General features: G+C 39.9%; 1 protein-coding gene across 1 annotated transcript in view; it reads right to left on the bottom strand.

Annotated features, from left to right (window-relative positions):
- The window catches only part of SEL1L3 (SEL1L family member 3), a gene marked incomplete at its 3' end in the record, with an annotated part of 33,175 nt that extends 12,637 nt beyond the window's left edge, over positions 1-20,538 (bottom strand). Inside the window, exons 1-13 of the mRNA XM_080632106.1 lie at positions 20,253-20,538; positions 18,647-18,773; positions 15,989-16,110; positions 14,511-14,626; positions 11,009-11,064; positions 9,854-9,986; positions 9,125-9,257; positions 8,224-8,370; positions 7,599-7,810; positions 5,296-5,475; positions 4,121-4,240; positions 3,171-3,311; positions 2,067-2,129 (exon numbers count right to left, since the gene is read on the bottom strand). Coding sequence (XP_080488232.1) covers positions 2,067-2,129; positions 3,171-3,311; positions 4,121-4,240; positions 5,296-5,475; positions 7,599-7,810; positions 8,224-8,370; positions 9,125-9,257; positions 9,854-9,986; positions 11,009-11,064; positions 14,511-14,626; positions 15,989-16,110; positions 18,647-18,773; positions 20,253-20,523 — 1,821 coding nt within the window. The 5' untranslated portion in view covers positions 20,524-20,538. The remainder of the gene's footprint in view (positions 1-2,066; positions 2,130-3,170; positions 3,312-4,120; positions 4,241-5,295; positions 5,476-7,598; positions 7,811-8,223; positions 8,371-9,124; positions 9,258-9,853; positions 9,987-11,008; positions 11,065-14,510; positions 14,627-15,988; positions 16,111-18,646; positions 18,774-20,252) is intronic.
- Between the last annotated feature and the right edge of the window lie 4,198 nt (positions 20,539-24,736).

The following is a 24,736-nucleotide window of genomic DNA, read 5'->3' on the forward strand; positions in this document are numbered from 1 at the left end:
AATTACACTGATCTGGGATTAAGAGATACAAAGGTTCACTGGCTTTTCTTCACTTTATTCTTCCTTGTGGCCTCATACTAAGAGCAAGGAATACGACTCCAGCGCTCCAGTGTTGTCTCATTCTACAGAGTCTCAGCTGTGTCTGCAGTCAGATTTGTACTTGTTGACAAGAAAAAATTGTGAACTTTTAATCTGTTTTCCCTACAAAACCAAACCAGGACATCTGTTCTTGTGAACTCCTAGAACCTGGCTGACAGGATTAGCAATCAAAAAAACCTGCTTTTAAACTAGACTATTTCCATGAGAATGACTAGGAAGCAATGAACACATAACTTTGTGATGTTGTTTCCAAAATGTATTTGAACAACACCATCCAGGTCCGCTTAAGAGAATGCTACATGCTATTACTAAGTTGCATCTTTGCATCAATAACTACGGATCAAGACGAGAAAGTCTTCCTGGGACAGATTTTGTTTTGGTTGCAATGAGTCACCATCTCATTGCGTAAACTGGTGGGTCACATGGTGGCTGTAAGTCTGCCAGCAGATCAAATTACTCTCTACCAATAAACACAAACATGCTATTTACTCCTATTTTATAATGTATGTTTAATAACAACCAAGAACCAGAACAGTGACATAAGGCAAAAACTACATAAAAAATCTCAGTGCCCAAATGCAAGTTACTTGCTTGCTACTGCTGGCTTCTACACTAGTTGCCTTCTGTAATCTCTATAGAAAGAACTGCATACTACTGGCACTTACAAAGGCCCTCTGGAAAATTATTCCTTTCAGGTTTAAACCGTGTTACTAACTTACCCATTAAAAAAATGCAAAACCAGTTAAACTTTTCAATAATTATGATGTTATTTTTGTATAGAAAATTTGCACCAGAGCATAAAAACATAAGTTACTGGGTTCAAGGAGAGTAATGAAATTGTTGTCTCTAGGATGCTTGCTGGAATCTGTTCCTCAGATCCTGAGACAAGGGAATTTTGATCACACTGTGAAAGCCAATGAATTTACTCAAGCTTTTTCCAAATGGGCAGTAGAACAGGCAGTCTCTCCTGTTTCAAAGGAATGATAGAACCAGGCACAATTCTTTTCTGATGATGGTCAGCAATGAAGCCCTATTGTCATTGCCAGTAATTTCACTAGTCCTGCTTCTAAGAGCTAGGAAGGTATTCAAGGTCTAGGTGCTCTTTTATTTTTATACTAAGGACTAGATCACGGCTTGTGTAATCAGACTGTACTAGATCATTAAACAGATTGAGACTCCTCTCCTCCATGATGCCCCTGCTATGGAAAAAAACAGAATGCTTTGAGACATCCAGGTCTTCTCCCTGAAGTAGTGAAGAGCCAGTCAGGGACAGCACATACAGTCTGTTTCCAGTCACCAGCATTCCCTGGAGGGGTTCTAACTCTAAGCAGAGAGAACTGGCCATATAGCTGTAAAACACCACAGCTCCAGGGTGGTTGGACAGGAAGCCACCATTCTTCTGCATTCAGCTCTTGTGCTGAAGGAATGCATAATCACTTAGTGCAGACTGTGAAAGTACAATCCAGACCTCAGTCTTCACTCCTTTTCATCCACTTTAAAACTTAAAGACACTGTAATTATAGCAAAGCCTGCTGGCATGGATATTCAAAGACAGCAGTTCTCTCTACCTGGCTGTGGAGAGATCACCATGTCAAAATTTTAAGTCCTGGTAGGCACCCCTGTGAAAAACATACCCAGTACGGTCTGGAAAAAAGTGCTTAGGAACATGAGGCAAAAACATACTCCTGGATCAACTATTCACTCTATAAGTCACTTAACTATCATCAAATTCCACAGATGTAAGTAGAGAGATTTTTTTTTCTTCCATGGAGATTTTGGCTGATTTTGAGTGGTCTAGTCTGCCAGTTTGGGGAAATAAAGGCTTTCACCATTTATGGTGAAGACATTGGGAGAAACAACCAGTACTTACACACAGTTATGGCAATAGGCATTTTACATAAATCAGAGTTCATTATTATTAGCATCTGGTATAGGACTTTTACAATAAAATATTTATTACATTTTACCTTGGCTGCTGCCTTCTTCATTAATTCCAAAGCAAGTTTTGTATTTTTTTTCACACCTTGGCCCTACGAAATGAATATGTGAAACAATTTATTAATACAGAAAATTTACAGAAATTTATGAATACAGAATACCGGCTAGTGAAAAGTCACATATACACATTGAAACTGCATTTTAAAATTGGTACTGTTATTTACGATGTGTTATTCAGAATCTCAATGATTCAGTCCAGGAAAAAATATTTCACCAGTTGATCCAATTGATTTTCATGGTAAATAACATCACAGATCTTTCACTTTCAGCAACTAAGTCAGAATAATTAGCATTCCAAGGTACATAGATTGTTCACAATTTGGCAATGAGTAAGAGCTCTCATCTTTCCTGAAAAAGGATGACAGAGTGTCTCCAGAGGAAATACATAGATGTCATGCTGATGATACCCATAAAAATTAATTCCAGACATGGAATTAATAGCTATGAGAGCTCAAAATTAACACAAGCAAAACTTTAGCAAGTATTTGGTAGAGAACAGCCCTCTACAGCCAAAGATTGAGACGAAGACCTAACAGTTCTTCACTAATATCTCTAACCTCCAGTACTGTTGAATGTGTTTTGGGTAATGAGTTCAGCCTCTGCTGCCTACTGCTTCTAGCAGGGAACAACTAACTGCATGAAGAGACTGTTTAATGCCTACTCAAAAAAAAAAAACCAAACCCAAAACAACCAAAAGTCCCAGAGGTCTAATAAAGGCCATTCTGAGAAAGGATCAAACTTTCACCTACATTTCTACCCCAAGGTCTATGCCGACTAGCAGGTTAGAATTTTGAGGTGACAAGCCATTAGGAAAACTTAGGATACACAATTTAGGTGGTATTTTGATCCTGCATCTGGGTAGGAACAAAGTGACAAAACTGCCTCAAACTTGCCATTTCTAAAAATGTTGTGCATACAGGATAAAAATCAATACTAGTTTCATAACCATTGATTTTCAGAGCAAATCTAAAAGCATCTGTATACACTCTCACAATGAATCACTGCAGATAACTTACAAACATCCATCTCATAGGAATGATTTTTTTAAAGTGAAACTATGAAACATGACTTACCTTAAATAAAACAATGGCATAATCATATATTAACACTGGATCTTCTGTTTCTATTGCACCCTTTGCATACCATTCTATTGCAGCTTCAGGATTCTTTGCCACTCCTTGTTGGCCCCAAAAAAGCATCTGAGCCAATCGTTGCTAGAAGAAAACAACATAAACTCTTATGTTATAAATGCTAGTATAGAATTGTAGGATCAGACTTGTAAAATCCATTTAAGCCTGCAAATGTGTGAAGAAAGTAGGTATATACATCCTCAACAGTTTGAAAACAATTGATAATCAGGAATATTTAGAGGGCTTCCCAGTGGTGAAATGTACTGATAGTAAATCTACATCAAGGTTATTTTTTTACAGCTGTCAGTACCATGAAAGTCTGGCTTGATTTAAGCAGAGAGGTAAGTGACAGAGGCAGACTTGATGTATGCAATGGCTCGGTATTACAACATATTGCTGCTGGTCTCAGATTAAGCAGCAATAACTGCACCATGTCAAATACAAAGCCAGGGAAAACAATCAGAGAAGGAGGTTGCTAAGTCTTGACACAACAATTCCCTTTTGCCTAGCATCATTGGTGGTGAGGCACTTGAACAGGTTGCCCAAAGACATGGTGAATGCTCCATCTCTGGTGTTGTTCAAGGCCAGGCTGGGCAGAGCCTTGGGTGACATGGTCTAGGGTGAGGTGTCTCTGCCCATGGCAGCGGAGTTGGAACTGGATGATCTTAAGGTCCTTTCCAACCCTAACTATTCTATGATTGTTACAGCTTTTTGCATGGTCACTGGATATTATCAGAGAGAAACATGGGAAATAGTTTAAGCTCATAAAAAGAAGCAATTTGGGGTGGAAGGAGAAAACGTCTGCCCGCTCACCTCCACAACTTTCCTACATAGTCTATATACTTACATCACGTGTGTATAAAATGAAGAAAGGGAAATGTATTATTTCATACCTGTGCAGCTGCATTTCCTCTTGTTGCTTCATGTTTTAACCACATAAAGACATCACCATTTTCTTTTGTTTGAGCTTTTAGCAGTTCATCATCCATCAGCCTTATTGTTTCAACAAATGCCTGAAGAGCAGGTGAACAGGAAAAAAAATGATTACACAATGAATTCATACATCTGCCACTAAAAAAGGTTATCTATTCCTGTTTATCCCTGAAAATTTGAGATCAGTTCTGGGTTTTAAAATTCTCTCCACCCCTCTACTGGCCAGTGCATTAAACCCCATCCTTTCATCCAGTGTAAAACCATTTACTGCTTCGTTACAGCAGAAAACTTGCAAGTCCACTCAACAGTGGAAAGATATGCCAAGGCATCAACAACTGAGCCCCCTTTCTCCACACCTTTGTAGTTTCAAATGCACTTAATAATGGCAAAGAAATGCTTTTAAGCCTTTTAAGACTTTTTAGTTTCTATAGAAATCTCTCTTTAAAGATAAAAAAGGAGGCTAGCGGAAAGCTTGATGAAGACCTGCCCTGCAGCACTCTTACCTAGGTGCTGTCTGCTGATTTTTAGTTCTTCAGTAAGCAAAATATCTCCAGTTTTGATAAAGTTGTGTTGCCTCCTGTTTAGCATTCTAAAATCATTTTACTGTAATTTTATCTCATCAGATAGCTATTTAACAGTTAAATCTTTCCATTAGATTATAGAAAAGTGTAAGTATGGAGAGGATAATTTCATCTTTTCCACAAACTTTATGATGTTTGGCTAATGAAACAGCAGATCAGTTGCTTAGTAAACACATCCAATTATATTAATAATTAAAAATCTGAGCAAGGAATTAAGAGCCCAAGAACAAGACTTAGACTTTACTGAAAGACAGGCATGTGGGCAATTCTGAGGATTTGAGCCTAACTTCTATTTGTTTTCTCCTTACTAAGAAACAGAGTAATGATACCTACTTACAATTTGGAGGACTTTGTAACACTCATAGAATCATAGAACGGTTTGGATTGGAAGGGACCTTTAAAGATCATTTAGTCCAACACCCCTGCCATGGGCAGGGACATCAATCAGATGAGCTAATATTTGTAAATCAAGGCAAAAACGTTCTGGCCATGTAACTAATATACAAAGTCATTAGCACAGAAAATGAGTTCAGACACACTTTTCACTCTTTTACCTGTTCCCCTTTTATAGTGTGTTGATCCAATGATGTCTTTATTGCAATATTACTGTAATAAGCATATGACAGCTCCAAATCAAGTGGATAGTTATTAATGCCTTGGTAATGTTTATAGCCAAGATTCATCACAGCAAGTCTCTCGTTCCCCTGAGCACCAACCAAACCATACAGCAGTCCCTGGAAAAATCAATAGACATAAACAAGAGTGAATTCAGTGCACATCTCACAAATTTAGCACTTTGGTGGAGATTTACAGTGAACAGTGTTCATACCTGTAGCTGATAGACTAGCTATACAACGTAAACACTGTGTCGTGATTTAAGCCACTCACTCCCTCCCTTCCTTCTTCCTCCTCCCGCTCCTGGACAGATGCGGAGGAGAGTTGAAAGAATGTAACTCCCACAGGTTGAGATAAGAACAGTCCAGCAACTAAGGTATAACACAAAACCACTACGGCTACCACCAATAATAATGATAAGGGAAATAACAAGGGAAGAGAACACAACCACTCACCACCGGCCGACTGATACCCAGCCCGACCGAGCAGTGATCTAGCCCTTCCGGGTAACTCCCCCCAGTTTATATAGTAGGCATGACGTGCTGTTGTATGGAATACCCCTTTGGCTAGTTTGGGTCAGGTGTCCTGTCTCTGCTTCTTCCTGGCTTCCCCTCCTCCCTGGCAGAGCATGAGACTCACAAAGTCCTTGGTCAGAGTAAACATTACTTAGCAACAACTAAAAACATTGGTGTTATCAGCATTGTTCCCAGGCTGAAAGTCAAAAGCACAGCACTGCACCAGCTACTAAGATAGAGAAAAATGACTGCTACTGCTGAACCCAGGACACACAGTTACAGAATCAAGCACAATCCTAAAGTAGCTAAAACATCTTCTACACCTATAGAAAGATCTGACAGCAAAACTAGATTCTAAATACTTCTCAAGTATTGCACTTATTCTGCCACCGCTAAGTCTGCAGCAATTTTTAAAGCCACCTTATGATAGTGTTAATTATACTCCAGCACTTTCTATACTCAGCAGTACCTTAACTAGTCTCACTGATGTCAACCAGAGTTTTTGCACTGAATTCAGTGGAAACATCTGGAAGTTAACAAAAAACACTTGAAAATCTTACCCTAAGGATCTGACAGGAATAGAAGGATGGGGCTTATGGCTGACAAGGTTTCAGAACAAAGCTTCCTTGAGATACCTGTTAATTAGTGCTAGACATTGTCTAGGTACCTGCACATTTGCCAAAATCATTTTCAGTGCTACTATTATTTTTCACCTGCACAGTAATAAAAACAGTGGTGTCCCATCTATGCTGGATATTAAATTATTTCCCACAATATCTGAAGCAGATCCAATAATGGAATTACTTAGCCTCCAAAACTAGCACTAGATATAATCCATAATTAGGGTATAAACCAGGCTCCTGTCTAAGGCTTCTTGTGTTTGAGAAAATACAGTGAGCTTGGTCTCAGATTGGCCTCTCAGGGGTACTTCTGATTTAGTATCCTGTAACCACATTAGGCAGCTCTGCTATTCCTTCATGAGCATTTTATATGATACCATTATATCACAATTGAATATCTGTTGGCAGTTTCAGTGTAGCCCTCTTCCAGTGATATATAAACACCTTCCCTTTATTTGACCTTGCAATGGAATCACATGGAAGCATTCTAGTTTTTTCCAATCTGCCTAAAAGGTCGGGAGTTCACATGCTCTGCAGTCGGTAAGCTGAAGCACAATCAGTTTTTCTCCAAAGTGTTTTACTTTGGTTACCTTTAATCATTTGACCATTACATATATATTTGACCATTATATATATATTTGACCATCAGTGCCACAGTTTTGCACACTGTAAAATGGGACTGCTTTCCTGACTCTACTATGCAACCTTTCCACTTTAGGAGATTTGCCTGACATGAGACTATTTTCATATTCATCTGCAGATATGGCTGACTCAAGTGTTATACCTCATCCTACCTCTTTAGTAACTGGGAAAAGCGAGATGTTCCATGCTGTTCACTTTATCACCATTTTTAGGTCTTACTAAAACATCGATTTCCTTGTTCTGCATGAGCAGGATAAGGATTCTCACCATCAGGACATCATAAAGACTTCACTGTCATTGGGCTATTTAGAAGTAGTGGTATTGGGGAATCCCTTCAATCGCAGCCTGGATCTGGAAGCCATTACACAGCTTTTAATTCAACTGATCATAAATTCATCCCATTTCTAAATTGCTTTTAGAGGTAATTAATTTCACAGACATAACCAGACATATTAAATATACTACCTTTATGCGATCCACAGACACACCAAGCCCTATTTCAAATATAACTGCAAGGAAATAGGAAGCCTTATGGTATCCACAACAACTGGACTCCACCAAGAGAGGAACAGAGGAGCCCATATTGCTGAGGCCATCCGTGCTGGACAGACCCTTTGAAATCTTCTCAAATATCCTTCGACCAACTTCTAGAACTGTATCACTTCCATCTTCTAACACTAAAAATAAAACATAGGACATACAGTTACTGCAAGAGTTAAAATCAGGTACTGACTTCCCCTTCTTAATTTCTTGGGACTGAGGCAGATTCTGTTATTTCTTATGCTGAATGGTATTCTCAACGCAGACAGTCAAAATTCCTAGAGATACAAGGTACTATTGAATAGTAAGAGCGAATAAAAGTCTAAAAGATCATCTCAAGTAACCAACCACTAAAAACCTAAGGATATCTCTATTTCCTTCTATATAAAATGCCATACTTCATTTGCAGCACAACATATAAGCCATATTACACTCCATTACTCAGCTGCTACCAAAAAAATGCATAAAACATGAAATGAAGTCAAAGCATACTAACTTACATGACATATATTGTGAGTTTTTTAAAGGCAATAAAATAAAATATGATTACCATCTGGAGCACTGAAATCTGTCTCTTTTAATAGTTTGAACAAAGTGTGGTATTTTTCCCTGAGCTCTTTTCCCCACATGAAGGCATCACATTTGGATTTTTCACCATATTTATGAATCAGCTTCAAATAATAGTTTTCACAGTAACCTAAAGAGAAAATAACATACTTAAGACATGAAAGCTGACTTGGCTGGCCTTTAAAACAAACTTCTGGCAGATAAAAAAAGATGTTTCTAGGGTAAACTAAAAATTTAACTAAAAATTTCTAGCGTAAACTAAGATAATGTAGTGATAAAAACTCATATAGCTGGCACATGCCACTTACAAATATGTTATTTCTTCTACTTTCTTCCATACTCTGGTCACAATGTATGCAATCAAATTCTAATTGGAAATGTAAGTTAGTTTTCAGCACACATTTAAGCTACGTTATTTTTCTTTCACTGAAGTGGCTGCTTTGATATAAACCTGTCAATTACTACACATCAGGCACCTGTGGCAGAGACATTCTAGCAAAACCCAGCCATTCTGGGGAAAAGACTTAAAATACATGTGCCTTTAGGGTCGTTTAGGATGGAAACTGGAGAAGGGCAATCAAACAGCTTACATGAAAGCTTGAAACTGTTTCTTTGTCCCTTTATGCAACTGTCTTGTTAGACAAGAAATATCAAGAACATGATTTAAGCTTGTATTCCATGGCACGAAAGTCTTTGTGGGAACAAAACCACAGCTTTAGCTTTAGCTACCAGTAGCAGGCCTAATCTCTTCAAATTGCCTTTTTTCTTGTTATGGCTGAATTTAAGTTTACTTTTGATGATTGTTATCTAGATTCTGGTAAAAGGAAAGAAAACAGGTCTCCAAAGATGACAGTTTAAAATTCATGTCATAGATCAACACTTACGATTTCTTTGCGCTTTTTCACCCTGCTTTACAATATGTCTGTACTCATAAACTATTTCTTGAATGTCCATGCATCTCTTGTAGTAAAGTTCAATTTGTTCCACTGTTTCTTTGTCATGAAGAGGGTTAGAAATCTATAAAAAGGCAAATTATGGATAAATAGCATCCACAGTATCTATTGTTGTCAACACTTAACTAGAAAGGAGTGTTACACACAAAAACTAAAAGGAAACATTGTTTACTCCAATCAGCTTACCTAGCAAATCATATTAATATGCCAGGCAACCTGATGCTGGCCACAATAGGCTATGACTTTAAACATTAACTGTAATCCAAGAAACCATGGATGAACTTCCAAAATTGACTAAGTTTATGTGACCTTCACCACCAATTTCAATAAAACCATTAATTTATCAAGTGTGTTCAATATTGTATCATCAAAAACTCTGGGAAACAAAGCAATTCTGCTTATTTAAATATAGATATATGAACATTGTTTTATACACTTCACGAAATGTGTATATATCTTTTAGCATTTGAAGAGGTAACTAACATTCTGTGATTTCAACAGAAAATTATCAAATTTTAGTTATATATTCCCAAGAGCTATTATGATTCATAGCAAGTTTATCACTCAGTAAGAGCTTCAGTTAAGAAAAAAATAGAATAAAAAGCACAGCCATAGCTGGCTGCTAACATTTAAACATTTCCAAATACTGCTTTCATTTACCTGTTCTGTTTCCAACACATTGAGACGATAGTACTTCACAGGTCCAAAGAATGCTTCAATACCATTTACATATCCACTACCTCCAAGAACAAAGTATCCAGCAGTGTCATCATAATAGAAATCTTCCCTAAAACTTGAAAACATTAAAGAGAAGTTGGCAATCAAGAAATACGATGAAAGATAAAAAGAAATATGTATCTCAAAATTTCCATAACTGATAGCCTTAAGCTCATTGCCAGTATCTTCTTTTCTCATCTGTTTACTCTCAAAATCTACTCTGCAATTTAGTGTGGCAAGGTATGGAGTAAATTTAACAAATCCCTTGTATACAAACATATTAAACCAGCAAGGTGCTTCATTTTTCTGACCTGTAGGTATCTTCTGGTGTTTTATATATCATTACACAACCGCAGAGATTTCAGTATCACCTCTCCTTTGCACATTTCTAAAACTGGCATATGAAAATTTAAATTATCTGTCTCCTAGAGTTACTATTTACAAATCTACAATTTCTGATTTGAAACCACAGCAGAGAATGAGCAACACTGAAGTCTGCCATGCAATTTACTGTAACTGACTTTCTATATTATAAGGTTTTTTTATCATTATTATTTGCACAAAAAGGAGTGAATCTTAAATTACAGTGAAATAAAGCAATTAAAGATCCATTAAAAAAATATTCAGTTGCTTAGAATGAAGGATAGAGCAAGAACATTTTTGGTAGAAACTTTGGTAGAAATTTTGCAAGTTAGGCAACAATTTCACCATTGAAACCCAAGCTCCCTCACAGCAACAGCAAAACTTCCCTTAACTTCAGTAAGGCCAAAACTTCATTTGAAGATAGATTCTAATGCCACTCACCTTCCAAGCAGACTTTAGTGAGAGTTATTAGACACTAGAGTACTAGATCATGCAGCACATTAACTCAACTAGCTCACGGCATTAACAAAATATTTTAGGTCACGCTCAATATAATCGCAGTAAAATGCAAACTGTTTTGAAAGCACAGAGTGGAAAAAAACCCCACAGACATTTTGAAAAGCATCTGGAAGCTCAGCTACAAACTTGTGCTCTCCTTCTCCCATTTTCTGTATCTGAACACACACACACACACACACAAATCTATTACTCAACAAAGGGGAAAATGCTGCTTACATAAAAGACTGATGATTATGTCTTTTCAAATTCTTCGCAACACTGCTTACTTCTATCTAAAAGAACACAAAATATTAATTAAACAAGATAGTACAAGATTTATTAAGCCATTTCAACTCATAATTCAGAAGGTCACAGCTGCAGTTTGTTGCATCTCCTCTGCACCAAAGAGGATGGTGTCACATACCCAATATATGTCATAAGAGTTTAATGGAAAGCATGGGCACTGGTCTGTCCTGGACAACTGCGAGCAATGAAAAATATCAAAAATAGCACAGATGGTGCCTACTTCAGCTATTTTATTCCTGTGTTCAATTACAAGACATCTGTACTTTGCTGAAACTTTTATTCTTCCAAAGTGTGATATGCTGTTGTGCTTTGATATAGCAGAGATGCTAAATCTCTCCTCAAGAACTTGTAGCTTACAGGAGAAGAATGGCCATAAAGCTAATGTAAGAGACCACGATTTAAAAAAATCTGGGTTCAACTCCTACTTCCACAAATGTACTTTCAGTAGACTTTCAGTGCCAGACTGGGCAAAGGAATTCAGATGCTTGAGAAGGAAGGTAAGATTTTTATACATGTTGGAATTGTAAAAAGTTGCCTAAGGACTCACAAAACAATCCTGCAAATTGTCTCACATGACTAGGTATTTTTAGGGATCCATCTGTATCTCCAGATGCTCCTAAAATCTCATTAATTTCTCGATGCCTCAATTTCTCAACCTTCCCTAATTTACCTATTTTGTCTCAGCTCATGCTGGACTAAATGTATCTAAATCAACAGAAGTGAAAAACTCATGGAATAATTTAGAATCATAGAATCATAGAATAGTAAGGGTTGGAAAGGACCTTCAGATCATCTAGTTCCAACCCCCCTGCCATGGGCAGGGACACCTCACACTAAACCATGTCACCCAAGGCCTCATCCAACCTGGCCTTGAACACCGCCAAGGATGGAGCATTCACAACCTCCCTGGGCAACCCATTCCAGTGCCTCACCACCCTCAGTAAAGAATTTCTTCCTTAGATCCAATCTAAACTTCCCCTGTTTAAGTTTGAACCCGTTACCCCTCGTCCTGTCACTACAGTCCCTGATGAATAGTCCATCCCCAGCATCCTTATAGGCTCCCTTCAGATACTGGAAGGCTGCTATGAGGTCTCCACGCAGCCTTCTCTTCTCCAGGCTGAACAGCCCCAACTTTCTCAGCCTGGTGCTCCAGCACCCTGATCATCCTCGTGGCCTCTTCTGGACTTGTTCCAACAGTTCCATGTCCTTTTTATGTTGAGGACACCAGAACTGCACACAATACTCCAAGTGAGGTCTCACGAGAGCAGAGTAGAGGGGCAGGATCACCTCCTTCGACCTGCTGGTCACGCTCCTTTTGATGCAGCCCAGGATACAGTTGGCTTTCTGGGCTGCGAGCGCACACCGAAGCCGGCTCATGTTCATTTTCTCATCAACCAAGATCCTCAAGTCCTTCTCCACAGGGCTGCTCTGAATCTCTTCTCTGCCCAACCTGTAGCTGTGCCTGCGATTGCTCTGACAATTTAGGTTGGAAAAGACCTTTAAGATCACTGAGTCCAACTGTAAACCTAACACTGCTAAGTCCACCACTAAAGCACATCCCTACGCGTCACATCCACGTCTTAAATACCTCCAGATATGGTGATTGAACAACTTCATTGGGCAGCCTGCATTCATGCTTGATAATCCTTCAAGTGAAGAATTTTATCCTAATATTCAATCTAAACTTCCCCCAGGGCGACTTGAGTGTGTTTCCTCCTGTCCCATCAGTTGTTACCTGGGAGAAGAGACCAACACTCACGTCACTACAACCTCCTTTCAGGTAGTTGTAGAGAGCAATAAGGACTCCTCTGAGCCTCCTTTTCTTCAGGCTAAACAACCCCAGTTCCCTCAGCAACTCCTCACAAGACTTGTGCTCCAGACCCTTCATCAGGTTCCTCGCTCTTTCGGACCCAAAGTGCCTAAATAAGGAGATTCTTCAGGACCTTTTGAGGATGTAGCATTTAAAAACTTATTCCAGGAAGATGTGCCATTAAGATGGAACTGAACCACAGCTTTACCTCTTCCAAGGAATGGCTCTAAGTACTGAAATGTTCTCAAGTTTAGTCCTATTTCCTCTTTTTTCCACAAAAGTGTCATTAAACTCTTCATGGCTCCCTTATTTTGTCCAGAAGTGGAATTTTTTGACCATCTGTTTTATCTCACACCTGAATAAATTCACTCTGCTGTCTGATGGAAGAATATTTTTTCTTAATCTAATCATACAAGCAATCCCCAAATTTCTAACAATTCAAGACTAATATACTCTCTATCAATATTGACAGTAACTTTTATATTTGCACCTGAATCCATAGGGTCTTCCCTTTCCCATGAACTTAAATTATAACTACAATTTAAACAAGCAGAAAAAGACAGTTCTGATTCTGAAAAAAAAAACAATTTTTCCCCCACTTTTCCCTTTAACAGTATATTTTAAAGCATATTATATTAAAAGTAAACACATATTTCTACCTGATTTTCCTGCAAGACAATCAATTGCTCATCATTTACATACTTAAGGGTACTTAAAGGTGGGGTGCAAAGGAACAGCAGTTGCTTAGCCTGTACCTTGCTCTCTCACTGCAACATTGTTTCAGCTTTATCAGTCATTTACCTCATACTTTAAATTTGCTTAGCTGTTCTTGCCATTAATTGGCATTTTTTTTCAATTTAGAATGTCATCTATTCAACCATTTTCAAGGAAATGAATTTGAGAAAGAGAAGACAAAGGGGTTGCTTATTTTCACATCCTACTGTCTTATAGTAGCTGAAGGTTCAGACAAGAAGGGATCTTGGTCAGGGATCCTGCATTTTCACAGCTGCTTTTGGAAGGTTTTGTGAAAAAACAACTGTGATTCGTTAAAATGCAAATGATGTATTTTGTCTACTACAGAGGTATACTGCAATATTTTTTGCCTTTTAATGATAGTCAATCCAATGCCACTTTGTGAAATATGCAAAACTGCATATGCCTCCTGCTAGCTAACACATCTAGGCAAGAGGCATGCTATGGTACAGAAGCCCAGACTCCTGTATTTTCACATCAGAATAGTAGAAATGCCTAAGCCTCCAAGTGCAAAGTCCCTCAGAGCTATTCATACCATGTAACTTAAAGTAGCTAGATAAGATACCTATGACAGGAGTCCTGGCTGCATGCACAGTTAACAGTGTCTCTGGAGAGCAGCCATGAGCCAAGATAGCTATTGTAACACTCAGTATTTCTAGGCTTGGCTCTTACGCATCTGAATGATTTCCTGAAGTTGAATGGTCTCAACCAACATCCTCCAGCAACTTTTAGTTATAAATTTTCATTCTTTTGCTATGTAAGCACGTACAAATTACAGTATTTCAGCCTCAGCTATTAAGGGGTTTGTCAGAAGCATAATCAAATTAGACAAATCTCGGCCTTAATCCTGTAATTCACTAGCATGCATACCTGTCCACCCTTAAAAGAGAGATCCAGTCGAAACCACTGCTTCAGAGGAAGGCTGAAGCTAGTTTTCACTGCAAGGTCATCTCCTCTCATGAGGTGCATCTGAATATGCACATAACCTGACAGAGCAACAGAGGAAGAAAAAGTAAACAAACACTACAGAAACATGAAGATTAAGAATGAGGTTCCTAATTTATTATTTACAATGATTCTGTCTTCTTCATCCTCTTCATCACCAACAGAGATCTGGGCACTTGCCGAGCCATACATCAGCTCTCACAGAATCCCAGTGCTCCACGAGTCAGTTACACACATCTTGGATGCTAGCGCCCAGGCTCCCACATGAAACCACAGACTCAAAAACAACTGTCTGAGGGCTAAACACACTAAACATAAGGGTGTCATAGTTGATCTCAATCACCAGAAAGCAGACATGACTTGCAGCAAACAGAAGAAGCGAACAGTAGATAATAGTACCTGCTCAGCACTCAACTGCTAGGATGTGAGAATGCAATGATCACGTAGAAGATGACTCTAGTCTCCACTACTTGGACCTGCAGAACCTAGACATGGTCTGAGCTCCTAAGACCAGAACAAGCTATTATGGTAATCTACTCCAACACTGAGAATAAAACTGCCCCAAAACCTCATATCAAGTGGACAGCTTCCAGTTGAACTGCCATTTTTGTTTGTTCTTCAAAGCACCCAGTTTATCATGGATAAATTAATTATACAGATTGGTTACAAGACAGTGAAAATGGAAATAGCAAAAATAACAGAGAGGAAAAAATTAATTGCAAAGAATGGAAAAAAATAAATGTAATGTCTTATAAAAAGCCAGGTATGCAATTTGAAAACTCTGCATACTTCCTTACTCTCTGAGCCTGCCAGCAGCCCACAGCTGCTGAATTTCATTCACCATCGGAGGTTAAAGAGCCGTCTTCTGGTAGGAATGCTCCTCTACTGCAAGAGTTGCTAGACTAAGACAGTGCTACCTCTTAACTTTTATTGGATCAGGGAAATAGACTGTGCTTCTTGAACACTGCCGTACAGGCAAAGCCTTTTTCTGATGCTATTTCAGATTTTTAAAAATTTTCAGGTAGTATGTTTATAAGACTTGAGAACAATATTAAAATAATACTTCAATAATAATAGCAAAGGTTGTTCATTGATATAAGACTGTTTAATCCCACTGTATGTTCCTGACCTGCAGGTCAGGATTCAGGATTCAGTCTATTCTCCTGACAAAGCAAACATTTTCTGTAGTTTGCCAAGACCAGATGCTATGCAGCTATTTCTCAGTTTTACCCTATTAATTTGGTAGCTGCTTTCCTACTGACACAGTATAGTCAAAAAGAACTTTGCAAGGGATCAGTTTCACAAAATAGGTCTGATAACACATTTATGAATGTCATTTCTAGCCACCAATCTATGAAGATTATATTACACCCTTTCTGAAGGCTGTTAATAATATCCCTTACCTTCCTCATTTAGAAATACAGCAGGAGTACTGTACATTTCTTTTGGATCAATAAAATAGAGTATACCACACAGATCCTTTTCACAGTGGTGGAGTAAATACAGCCAGATAGAAACGGTGAACCTGCATGAGCAAAAATAAACAAAAAATCCACTTCTAATGAGAAATCTCCCTATATAATTTGAAAAGCATGCATTTCACTTTAATTTAGCAAACCTGTTTCACACACATAATCTTCAGGACAGAACATATCCTCTGCAGTGAAAACCTTCAGAGCAACAGTACTTAAGGCTCTTGGATCTGTGATCTCCTTTTAACCACACACTTTTGTGGTAACAACATGAGAGAAGAGTACGGGAATGTTATCTGCATCAATTCCAGAATGTTGGTTCAGAGCTACTGCCAGATCCCACATCAATAAAAAACTGGAAACACTACTGAGACAACTTGGAGCCAACCTCCTGCATGCAGGCTACAGTAGAAAATCCCCAAATGCATGGTCGTGTAATCTTGATTGTCAAAGGCAGTAAAAACTAAGCTGTGTCTTCTATGCTAAATGCAAACAGTGAAAATGTGCTTGGAAGAAGTAGCTGAAAACGAATCCAGCGGCCGGGTGGTACAGATAGGTATGAATAGCTGTCACAAAGTTATCACAGGATAAATAAAGGTGTAACCTGTGCAAACTATGGAGAAGTGCAAAATAAAAACCTGAAGACCCAACAATGATATCTAGTTAGAAATTTCTGTGCAAAGCTGGCTGAGGCACTAAAAGCAGAACTTATACTGCAGTATCTAATTTTAAGGAATTTCTCTGTGCCAGACTAAATCTGCTTCAGTGCTTTTAACAGAAACTTGACTACTTATTTCCATAACCTTTCCATAGCACTTAGGCCAGTGCTGAACATCTATAAAACCCATACCCCCAGTGTACAGCCAGTGAAGCAATATGACTATTACAATTTCTGATAAAAATAGTTCTCTTAGTGACTTTTAGAAGGAGATATGATCACAAAGACTTGTATATTGATTGTTGTGACCTCAGACAAACACTGTTTATCCAGAAATACTGCTTATGCTTATATACCGCTCTTTTCATCTTTCACCTCTGGCAATATAGCAAACTTAAATGCTGCAGTCTACATTTAGGCCTCAATTGCTAGATTGCCAATCTGAGCACGAAATTATTCTGGACATTTCCTGGGACAGGTTTGGGACAATGCTGACTCATTTCACATCTCCACTGCTGCAGAATGCACTACAGTGCGAGTAGTCCCTTACAGTCCCAGTCCATCTTTGCTGCAGGCTGTCCACTGGTAGCTACCTCAAATGACAGCTGTCTATCTCCAGTCCTCTTTCTTTACAAATCCCTGACTGAAGTCAAACAAGTAGCTTCAGTTAGATCCATCTGCTTCTGTTGGCCTTCTGGTGCAACAGGGAACAACCGCTCACATACAGAAAGCTGAGGGAAAACTCTCTTCCTCTTCTTACCAGAGCTACCCCAGGCTGTCACAAACACATGCAACCACAACATACAGGCAATACTGTATGTTAACACTGGAGACACCACCCGAAGGCAAGAGAGGGTGGAACCATGAGGAGCAGGTCAAGGCACTCATAAATTCATGCCATATATTCTCAACCACAGCTTGAGCACCTCAGGAGCAGAATGCAACTGCACTGGTGAGCAAAGGGCAGCAGGCTGTGCAAACCAGGCTGTCACCTATCCTGAAGAAGCCAAGGAGCTAAAAATTGCTCTGTACTTATGACTTCAGAGCTACAGTTTGAGGGCTAGTAATTTGTATGCAACCTGCACTATCTGGCAAGTCTTCTTTGGCACTCTTCTTGTGCTCACAGGCCAAACACAAACCAGCAGGCAAGTTCCAGTTCCTGTGATCATTTCCTATTTCTGTAATAATGTTGCCGGGGTAACAGGATCTGGTGGAAGGGGAGATATATTTATATATCTCTATATATACTTTTTCCTCTAAAGTTGCAAAATATAACTGAAGAGTTGTGACAGCTCTGGGAAGACGAAGAAGAGTAGAAAAATAATCTTCACAGAATGATTCCTCTGTAACTGAATAGTGTGCAGGAGCTAAGGGGTTTTACCCCTGTCCAACACACACTGATAGTGGAACGAAAGAGTGTAAGCTCAAGCTGAAAGATTCTATCACTAAGGGCTTGTCAGCTGCAACATAAACTGGAGTGTAAAATTATAGGGAAAAAGCTGCTTCACACTGCTTGCCCTTGCAAGAAACCACGCTCTGTACTTGGCCTCAAAAGGACGTTTGAAATGCAGATCTCTCTGTAATGCAGAAAACCGCAGGGTAGCTAGTCATGAGACAGCAATCTGACTATGACAGAACAGCTAACTTACCCTTCTAAGTGTATCTAATCAGCTCAGTTTCACCTACTATTGGGACCCCTTACACAGCACTGCACTAACACATACTCTAAGTATATTCCTGAGGTTCAGCTTGATCCTCTCCAAAACCAAAACCAGAGAACAGAAGGAACTGTCAGCTAGTTTCCTTTTCTGCCTTTTCTCAAACTGGTAGGCAGTATTCCTTTAATTTGTGGTATAGCCTAAGAGTTTAAGTACGTTTTATAGCCTTCAATAATCAATTACAGCCTGCTTCAATTATTTGCCTATACTTACATGGGATAATCAATCTGATGTTGTCTGACTGTCTCAAGTTCTCTGTTTTCGAACTGGTCAAATTTCTTCACAATTCCTGTTTTCTCTCCACTGGAAGCGTATATAAAGTTGAGAATCTGGACACCATCTGCAAAATACAATCCTTCTTAAATATGCCAGACAACAAGCATTGATAACTAATTAATTAGCTCATACTCATACAGTCAAATATTTGAATCATGTAACAGACTAAAATGAACATAAAACTTCAGTAAGTCCTTAAACAAAACTTCACTCACTGCTATTAAATACAGTACAGTCTTGGACTGAACAACTCACAGAAAGTGAAGTCAATTTCCAGTTGGTATTAGGAGCAGGGAAAGAAGAGACTCATTTAAATCTAAGACACTTAAAGAACCAGTTAGTAATGAAGAAATCTTCATTTATGTTATTCACCTAAATCTCATCCTATCTTTGGTTACGTCTTCGTGACATTACTCCACAGCTCTTGGACTTTATCTCCATTTTCAGCTCTCCAGTTTATACTGTATGTATGTATAGATACCAATTCTGTTCTTAACTGATATGCATAATCCTGTAATAAATCTGATAAAGCTGCCCCTGCTAAGAAACAGGAAAAAGATTTTCAAGGCCATGACACATAATCAGCTTTCCTATCTTACTTTAAAAACCAAATCCAAGTATGATGTTATTTCCTCCTGTTTCTTGTTATACTGTTTTCATTTATAATACAATTTGATAACAGAGAAGATGTTTCACACTGCTGTCAGAGATCACATGCTGTTTCCAACAAGAAGCAACATCATTGCTTCCCTATTTGTCTTAAGAGCATTTTACATGTTAAGGTAGCGAAAACAAATTACACAAATACCATCATGGGATTTCCTAGGAAAGACACCATTAGAAGCAAATTACTCAATTCCTTTTAGATTCTGCTTTCAATATATATTTAAGAAAAATTAAAGAATTGTCAGCAGGTGTAAAGCCAGAGACAGGCAGAGAGAAAAATAATCAGAACTCAGAGAAAATCTAGAAAGCAGAGTTGTGAATTTCAGTAATTTATAGCTGGTAAGTCACATTTTTTATTTTAAACTATAAATTTTAAAATCAAAACTGCTTGCACATAATGTTTTGGGGAAAAAAATGAGAGCTGTAATTATTTTATTGCATTATAAAGTCTTAAAAATATGTTTCTAAGTGCATGGCCATCATCTGAAGCAGCAGTAGACTACCTGTGTGAGAATTATATATGCAAGAACTGACCTAAAGCAGTAAGGACTGAACAATGCTCTCTGAAGACAAAGGAATGATGTCCACTGACAATCACTGGGTTTTAAATAATGCTGTTTGAATACATTGGAAAACAGAAGGCCATGCTGCTACAAATCTCCAAGCTGGCGGTGATGAAACAAGTCAGTCCTGAGGGACATGACAGCTTCAGTCATTTGCAACTCTCACCCCTCAGTTATGAAACTTACATATTCAATGCTTGCCAAGTAAATAATTTTTTTTTTATTTACTACTGGTATGTGCTTTTAACAGCTTACCAAGGATGTTATTTGGGTCCCATTAGTTTCCTGGGGGAAAAAAGTGACATTATACCTACCACTTTCATGAGGGCACTGAGGTATCCTGTTTGCCTGGAGCATCCACAAATAGTCAGCACCCCACTGAAGGCAAACTTTGTGGTCCTTAAATGGGCGCTCAAAAGGTGGAACTGCTTCTAAAAAAGTGTAGTTCTTGGCAATTGCATCCTGGTAGTCTTCATTCTGCTCAGTATCATAGCTGGTAACTGATTTGTGACTAATCCATGCATATAATATCACACTGTGCACTATTATTGAGTTTCTGATGATATAGTCATCTCTGTAAACCATGATGCTCGGAAATTTCAAATGTACTTGTCGAGTTCTGCTAACATAAAGGTTCTTCTCATCTTTCCATCTCCTTCTATACACTGGTACACCAGTCCTGAACTCGGAAGAAGCTACTGCTTCCAAGCTGATAATACAAGGCTTAGAACATAAATACTGAACTGAAACTTCCGAATTGTTAAGAACCTTCCTTTCTAAAATGTTTAAATGAATAAAGTCCACATAACCCATGTTTGGTTCAAACTGAACTGCCGTTGTTCGCAATGTCTCCTTTCCAAAGGATGGCACAAAATTCTGTAAAGAAAAACAAACACAAAACATGCTAACCAGAGAATCTAAGTTTACATGATTACTAATATACCTGCAGCAATAACAGAACACTGCGCAAGCAGGAGGTTTACATACCATGCACGAGCTCCAGAATACTGGGTTTCTTTCACACAGCAAGCAGATGTGCATTACTGGAAAGCTATCATCAAGGTTTTAATGGTAGCAACTCCCCTACATCAAGTTCTCATAGTTACACATGCTTCTACAAACAAACTGTATTTACAGGGTGTATCCTTTCGCCCTTCCGCAAATGGAATCCGGTCTAAGATACTGAATTACACGTCATGCTATTGACACATGCTCCCAGAATCAGCCCTAAAGAGTATATACTAAAAAGTACTGGCATTTATTCATTGTATTGTTGTCCACTAGTACTTCCGCTACATGAAGTTTCTGTATCTTTTGTAAAAGTTAGCTAATTTTGTCACCTCTCATGTAGATACCTGTAGGACATTGTAAGACTAAGGCTTCCTGAGAACGAATTAATGTTCATGAAGTGTTAAGGAGGTTATTATTAAAATGTTCTTAGCCTGGAGACAGACTTACAAATCTGAGCAGCAAGACCAGCAGGCAGCATTTGCTCAGCTTCTAATCTCCGCAGCTATGTACATTATAATAAAAGTTTTGAGTGAGTGTTTGGACATACACCACGATCATCCTCCATGCTGAAGTTCCTGTATCTACGGCTTCAAACAACTTTTCTTCTTGCTCTGCAATCAGCATCCGGCTTGATGCACTGCCAAGGATACTGAGGATCATTCAGCTCAGAGGGCAGCCACTAGGACCGCACTTCTTCCAGGTCCCCTGATCCATCTAAAACATTCAGAATTGCCTCTAAGAATTACCAGGGAAGCTGGTCATTAAGATTGCTTAAAATGAGAAGATATGTTTTGGGTAACTTTTAACTTTGCTAAGCTTAAACAAATTGAACTGAAATTTATCTTGGATTGATGGCTTTTTCACTGTGATTCTTAAAAGCTTTGGCCAAGCTGTTAGTACATTTCTAATTACCAGCATTATGTGTCATGCACCTGGAGGACAAGACCTTCACCATGATCCAATATAGGAATCAGTAAAAGTCCTTAATGATAAACTATTTTGCTTTTAATTTCTTAAGGTATGTTAACACTGCTTGAGAGCTACACTCTAAAAACATAAAGTCAGCAAAACCTGTGAAGGTATAAATATGGATACTGAAAAACAATGCCTACTGAAGGGGCTAAAAAAGTGACCACAATTGGAGGCTGGTGTCCATTGGAAAAGTTACCACCATATCCTGTAACAACACACATGCACAAATACCCATATAAAAGTTGACAAGAGAATCCTAATTTTAATATTAATTTGACTATCTTTCAGAGCTTGACTTGACAAAGATACTATTCTTTTATGCTTCCTACATAATTCTTCTTTGGTAATAGATACCTCTAAAAACATCAAAAGTGCATAGCAGTAAAGACAAATTCTTGTAAATCTCTTCTACTTGGTGGTTAGCATTCATATTTCTAACTTTTTTTTTTTAATCTTACAATAAAGAGTACTTGTAAACAGCTTAATCCCTGTGATATGGGGCTGTGTCATGAGGAAGGTGGTAATATGTTATGAAAGTAATGCCATGTGGTTAGCACAAAATGTAGCAGTCTAGCAGATAGACACTACAAAGCACCGTGGTACCACTGTGTGCCTACCACATACACATATTTACTGTCAAAATACACACAGGCAGCTCCCAATTTTCTCAGGGGTTTATCCAATACAGCAATATGGGAGCTGGCCTCCAGCAATGACAGCTTGGGTCTGGCACAGTTAACAAAGATACAGCAGTGTATGAATGTGGCCATCTGACTTCCAGTGAGTGGCAGATAATTTGTGGTGGGGATCCCATGGTAGAAAGCTCTGCAATCCAAAGCCAGCTCCTTGTAGAACCAACTCCATGATGCTCATAGAGCACTTAAGCGTGATGTACCATGACTGCCGATGCACAAGGTGAGCGTCAGCTGTGCTAGCCTTACTGCCTTTCCCTTAGTGCCTGTTCTGCTAAATGACTCCCATAGAGTTACTCAAGAAACTTTTCTTCATATTTTCTTTTGTGTCTTGGGTATTAGTTGAGACACATGCTACAAAAATGTAAGAAGCATGTTTGGGTCTGCCATTACACCACATTTAACCTACCCTTCTGGAGGCTCATACTGCAAGGAGCATGGTGCAAAGACCCTTGAGCCATCCCACACGCATGCAGCAGAGACCACAGACCGTAACCTCTTCCAGACCACAGCTGTGTCTCTATTACCACTCAGTTGCCTCTACACAGGGTCCCCAGAGCACCGCATAATGTGCATAGTACCTTCCCCCCCCATTATCTCAGACAAGGCAGAGTTAATTGTGCATCATCTCCAACCATGAGAGCGCAGATGAAAGGATTACAAAATAAGCATGATTATGAGATTTAAATATGAAAGTTTCCCAGCACAGTAAAGAGGCCACGTATGCTGGATTCAAACCGTGACCATAAACTGGCAGAGCTCAACAAGAAAGGCTTCATTGTGAAGGGCAACTTAGCCACAAAAAATGTAAAAGTTCTTTTTTTTTCTTGATCTTTTTCTTAAAAGCTGCTGAATCTGAAGGAGTTAGCACAAGTCACCCCATCAGACGCTGGGATGAGAATCACTGTGTGAGGCAATCACAACAACCAATAGGGAAGTGAAATTTTTCAGCAGTGCAATACATACAGAAATGATGAGAAACTGTTCCTTTGCTTGCTGGAAATAAGATCTCAGCAGGATCCTCCCGGAGTTCACCCCTGCAGAAATCCCACACAGCCCCTTGAAACTGCACCTGTTTGCACAGACTGCAGGTAACCGGAGTCCTTTTCCTGTGAACACCCATCATGCCACACTAGATCTTAAGATGCTTGAAAAGGAAACATGCCAAAAAACTGCCTATCAGCATTAATACCCTACAGGCATAGGGAGTTTAACCGAGTTCGTGTTCAACAGCTTTAAGAGGAAAAAGCAGTTTAGTAGATGATTCTAAAATGCATCTGTTTCTGTAAGCCAGCGCAGCCCCATAGTGACACGTGTATCTGTAAGTAGATGTCAAAGGCACTCCCCTTCTTTCAAACCCCTAATATCACGTCACTTCGGGAAAGCTTTTTAACACTTCGATTTAATGACCGCATGTCCCCCAGCTCCACAACGCGGCATAACCAAGGGGCTGGAGGGGATTAGCCGGGCCTGGCCAGGCCAGGCCGGACAACCGCGAGGCTGGCTCCGAGCGGCGGCCTCGGCCCCCGCGCACCCCTGGACACCGGCTCCGGCCCCGACCGACCACAACGTGCAGTCCCGCACCGGCCCCCCGAGCGCGGAGCTCCGCCGCGGAGTACCCGCGTACCCGCCCGCGGGGCTGGGCGCTCACTGCCAGCCGCCACCCGACCCGGCCACTCGCCGCAGCCACGGTCTTCGGCCGCGACGTGACGTGCCGTGCCAGGGCAGGTACGGGGCCGGCCGCCACTCACCATGAAGAACAGCAGGAGGAGCAGAGGGGAGCGGCAGCGGGGCACGGCGGGGCGCTCAGCCGGCGGGTCCATACCGCTGCGGTGGCTGCGCTGCCCAGCCCGGCCAGGAGTGCGCGCCTGGCCCCGCCGACAAGGACGCGGCAGGTCCGGCTTCCTGGAGGAGGGGCCACCGCCGCCAGGTGCCGAGGGTGTGGAGAGGCCGGGCCGGGCGACACCCGGGGGCCGAGCTCCTTGTGGGTGCCGAGCGCCGCGGCCGCACCGTGAGGCAGCGCACAGGCCTGAGCACGCCGGTACAGCGGGCACTGGGCGGTGTGCCGGTCGCCTGGCCTGTCGTGACACAACGAACCGCGGCAGGTGTGTCTCGGCGCTGTC

Source organism: Psittacula echo (assembly GCF_963264785.1).
Source record: "Psittacula echo genome assembly, chromosome: 1".
Lineage (NCBI taxonomy): Eukaryota > Metazoa > Chordata > Aves > Psittaciformes > Psittacidae > Psittacula > Psittacula echo.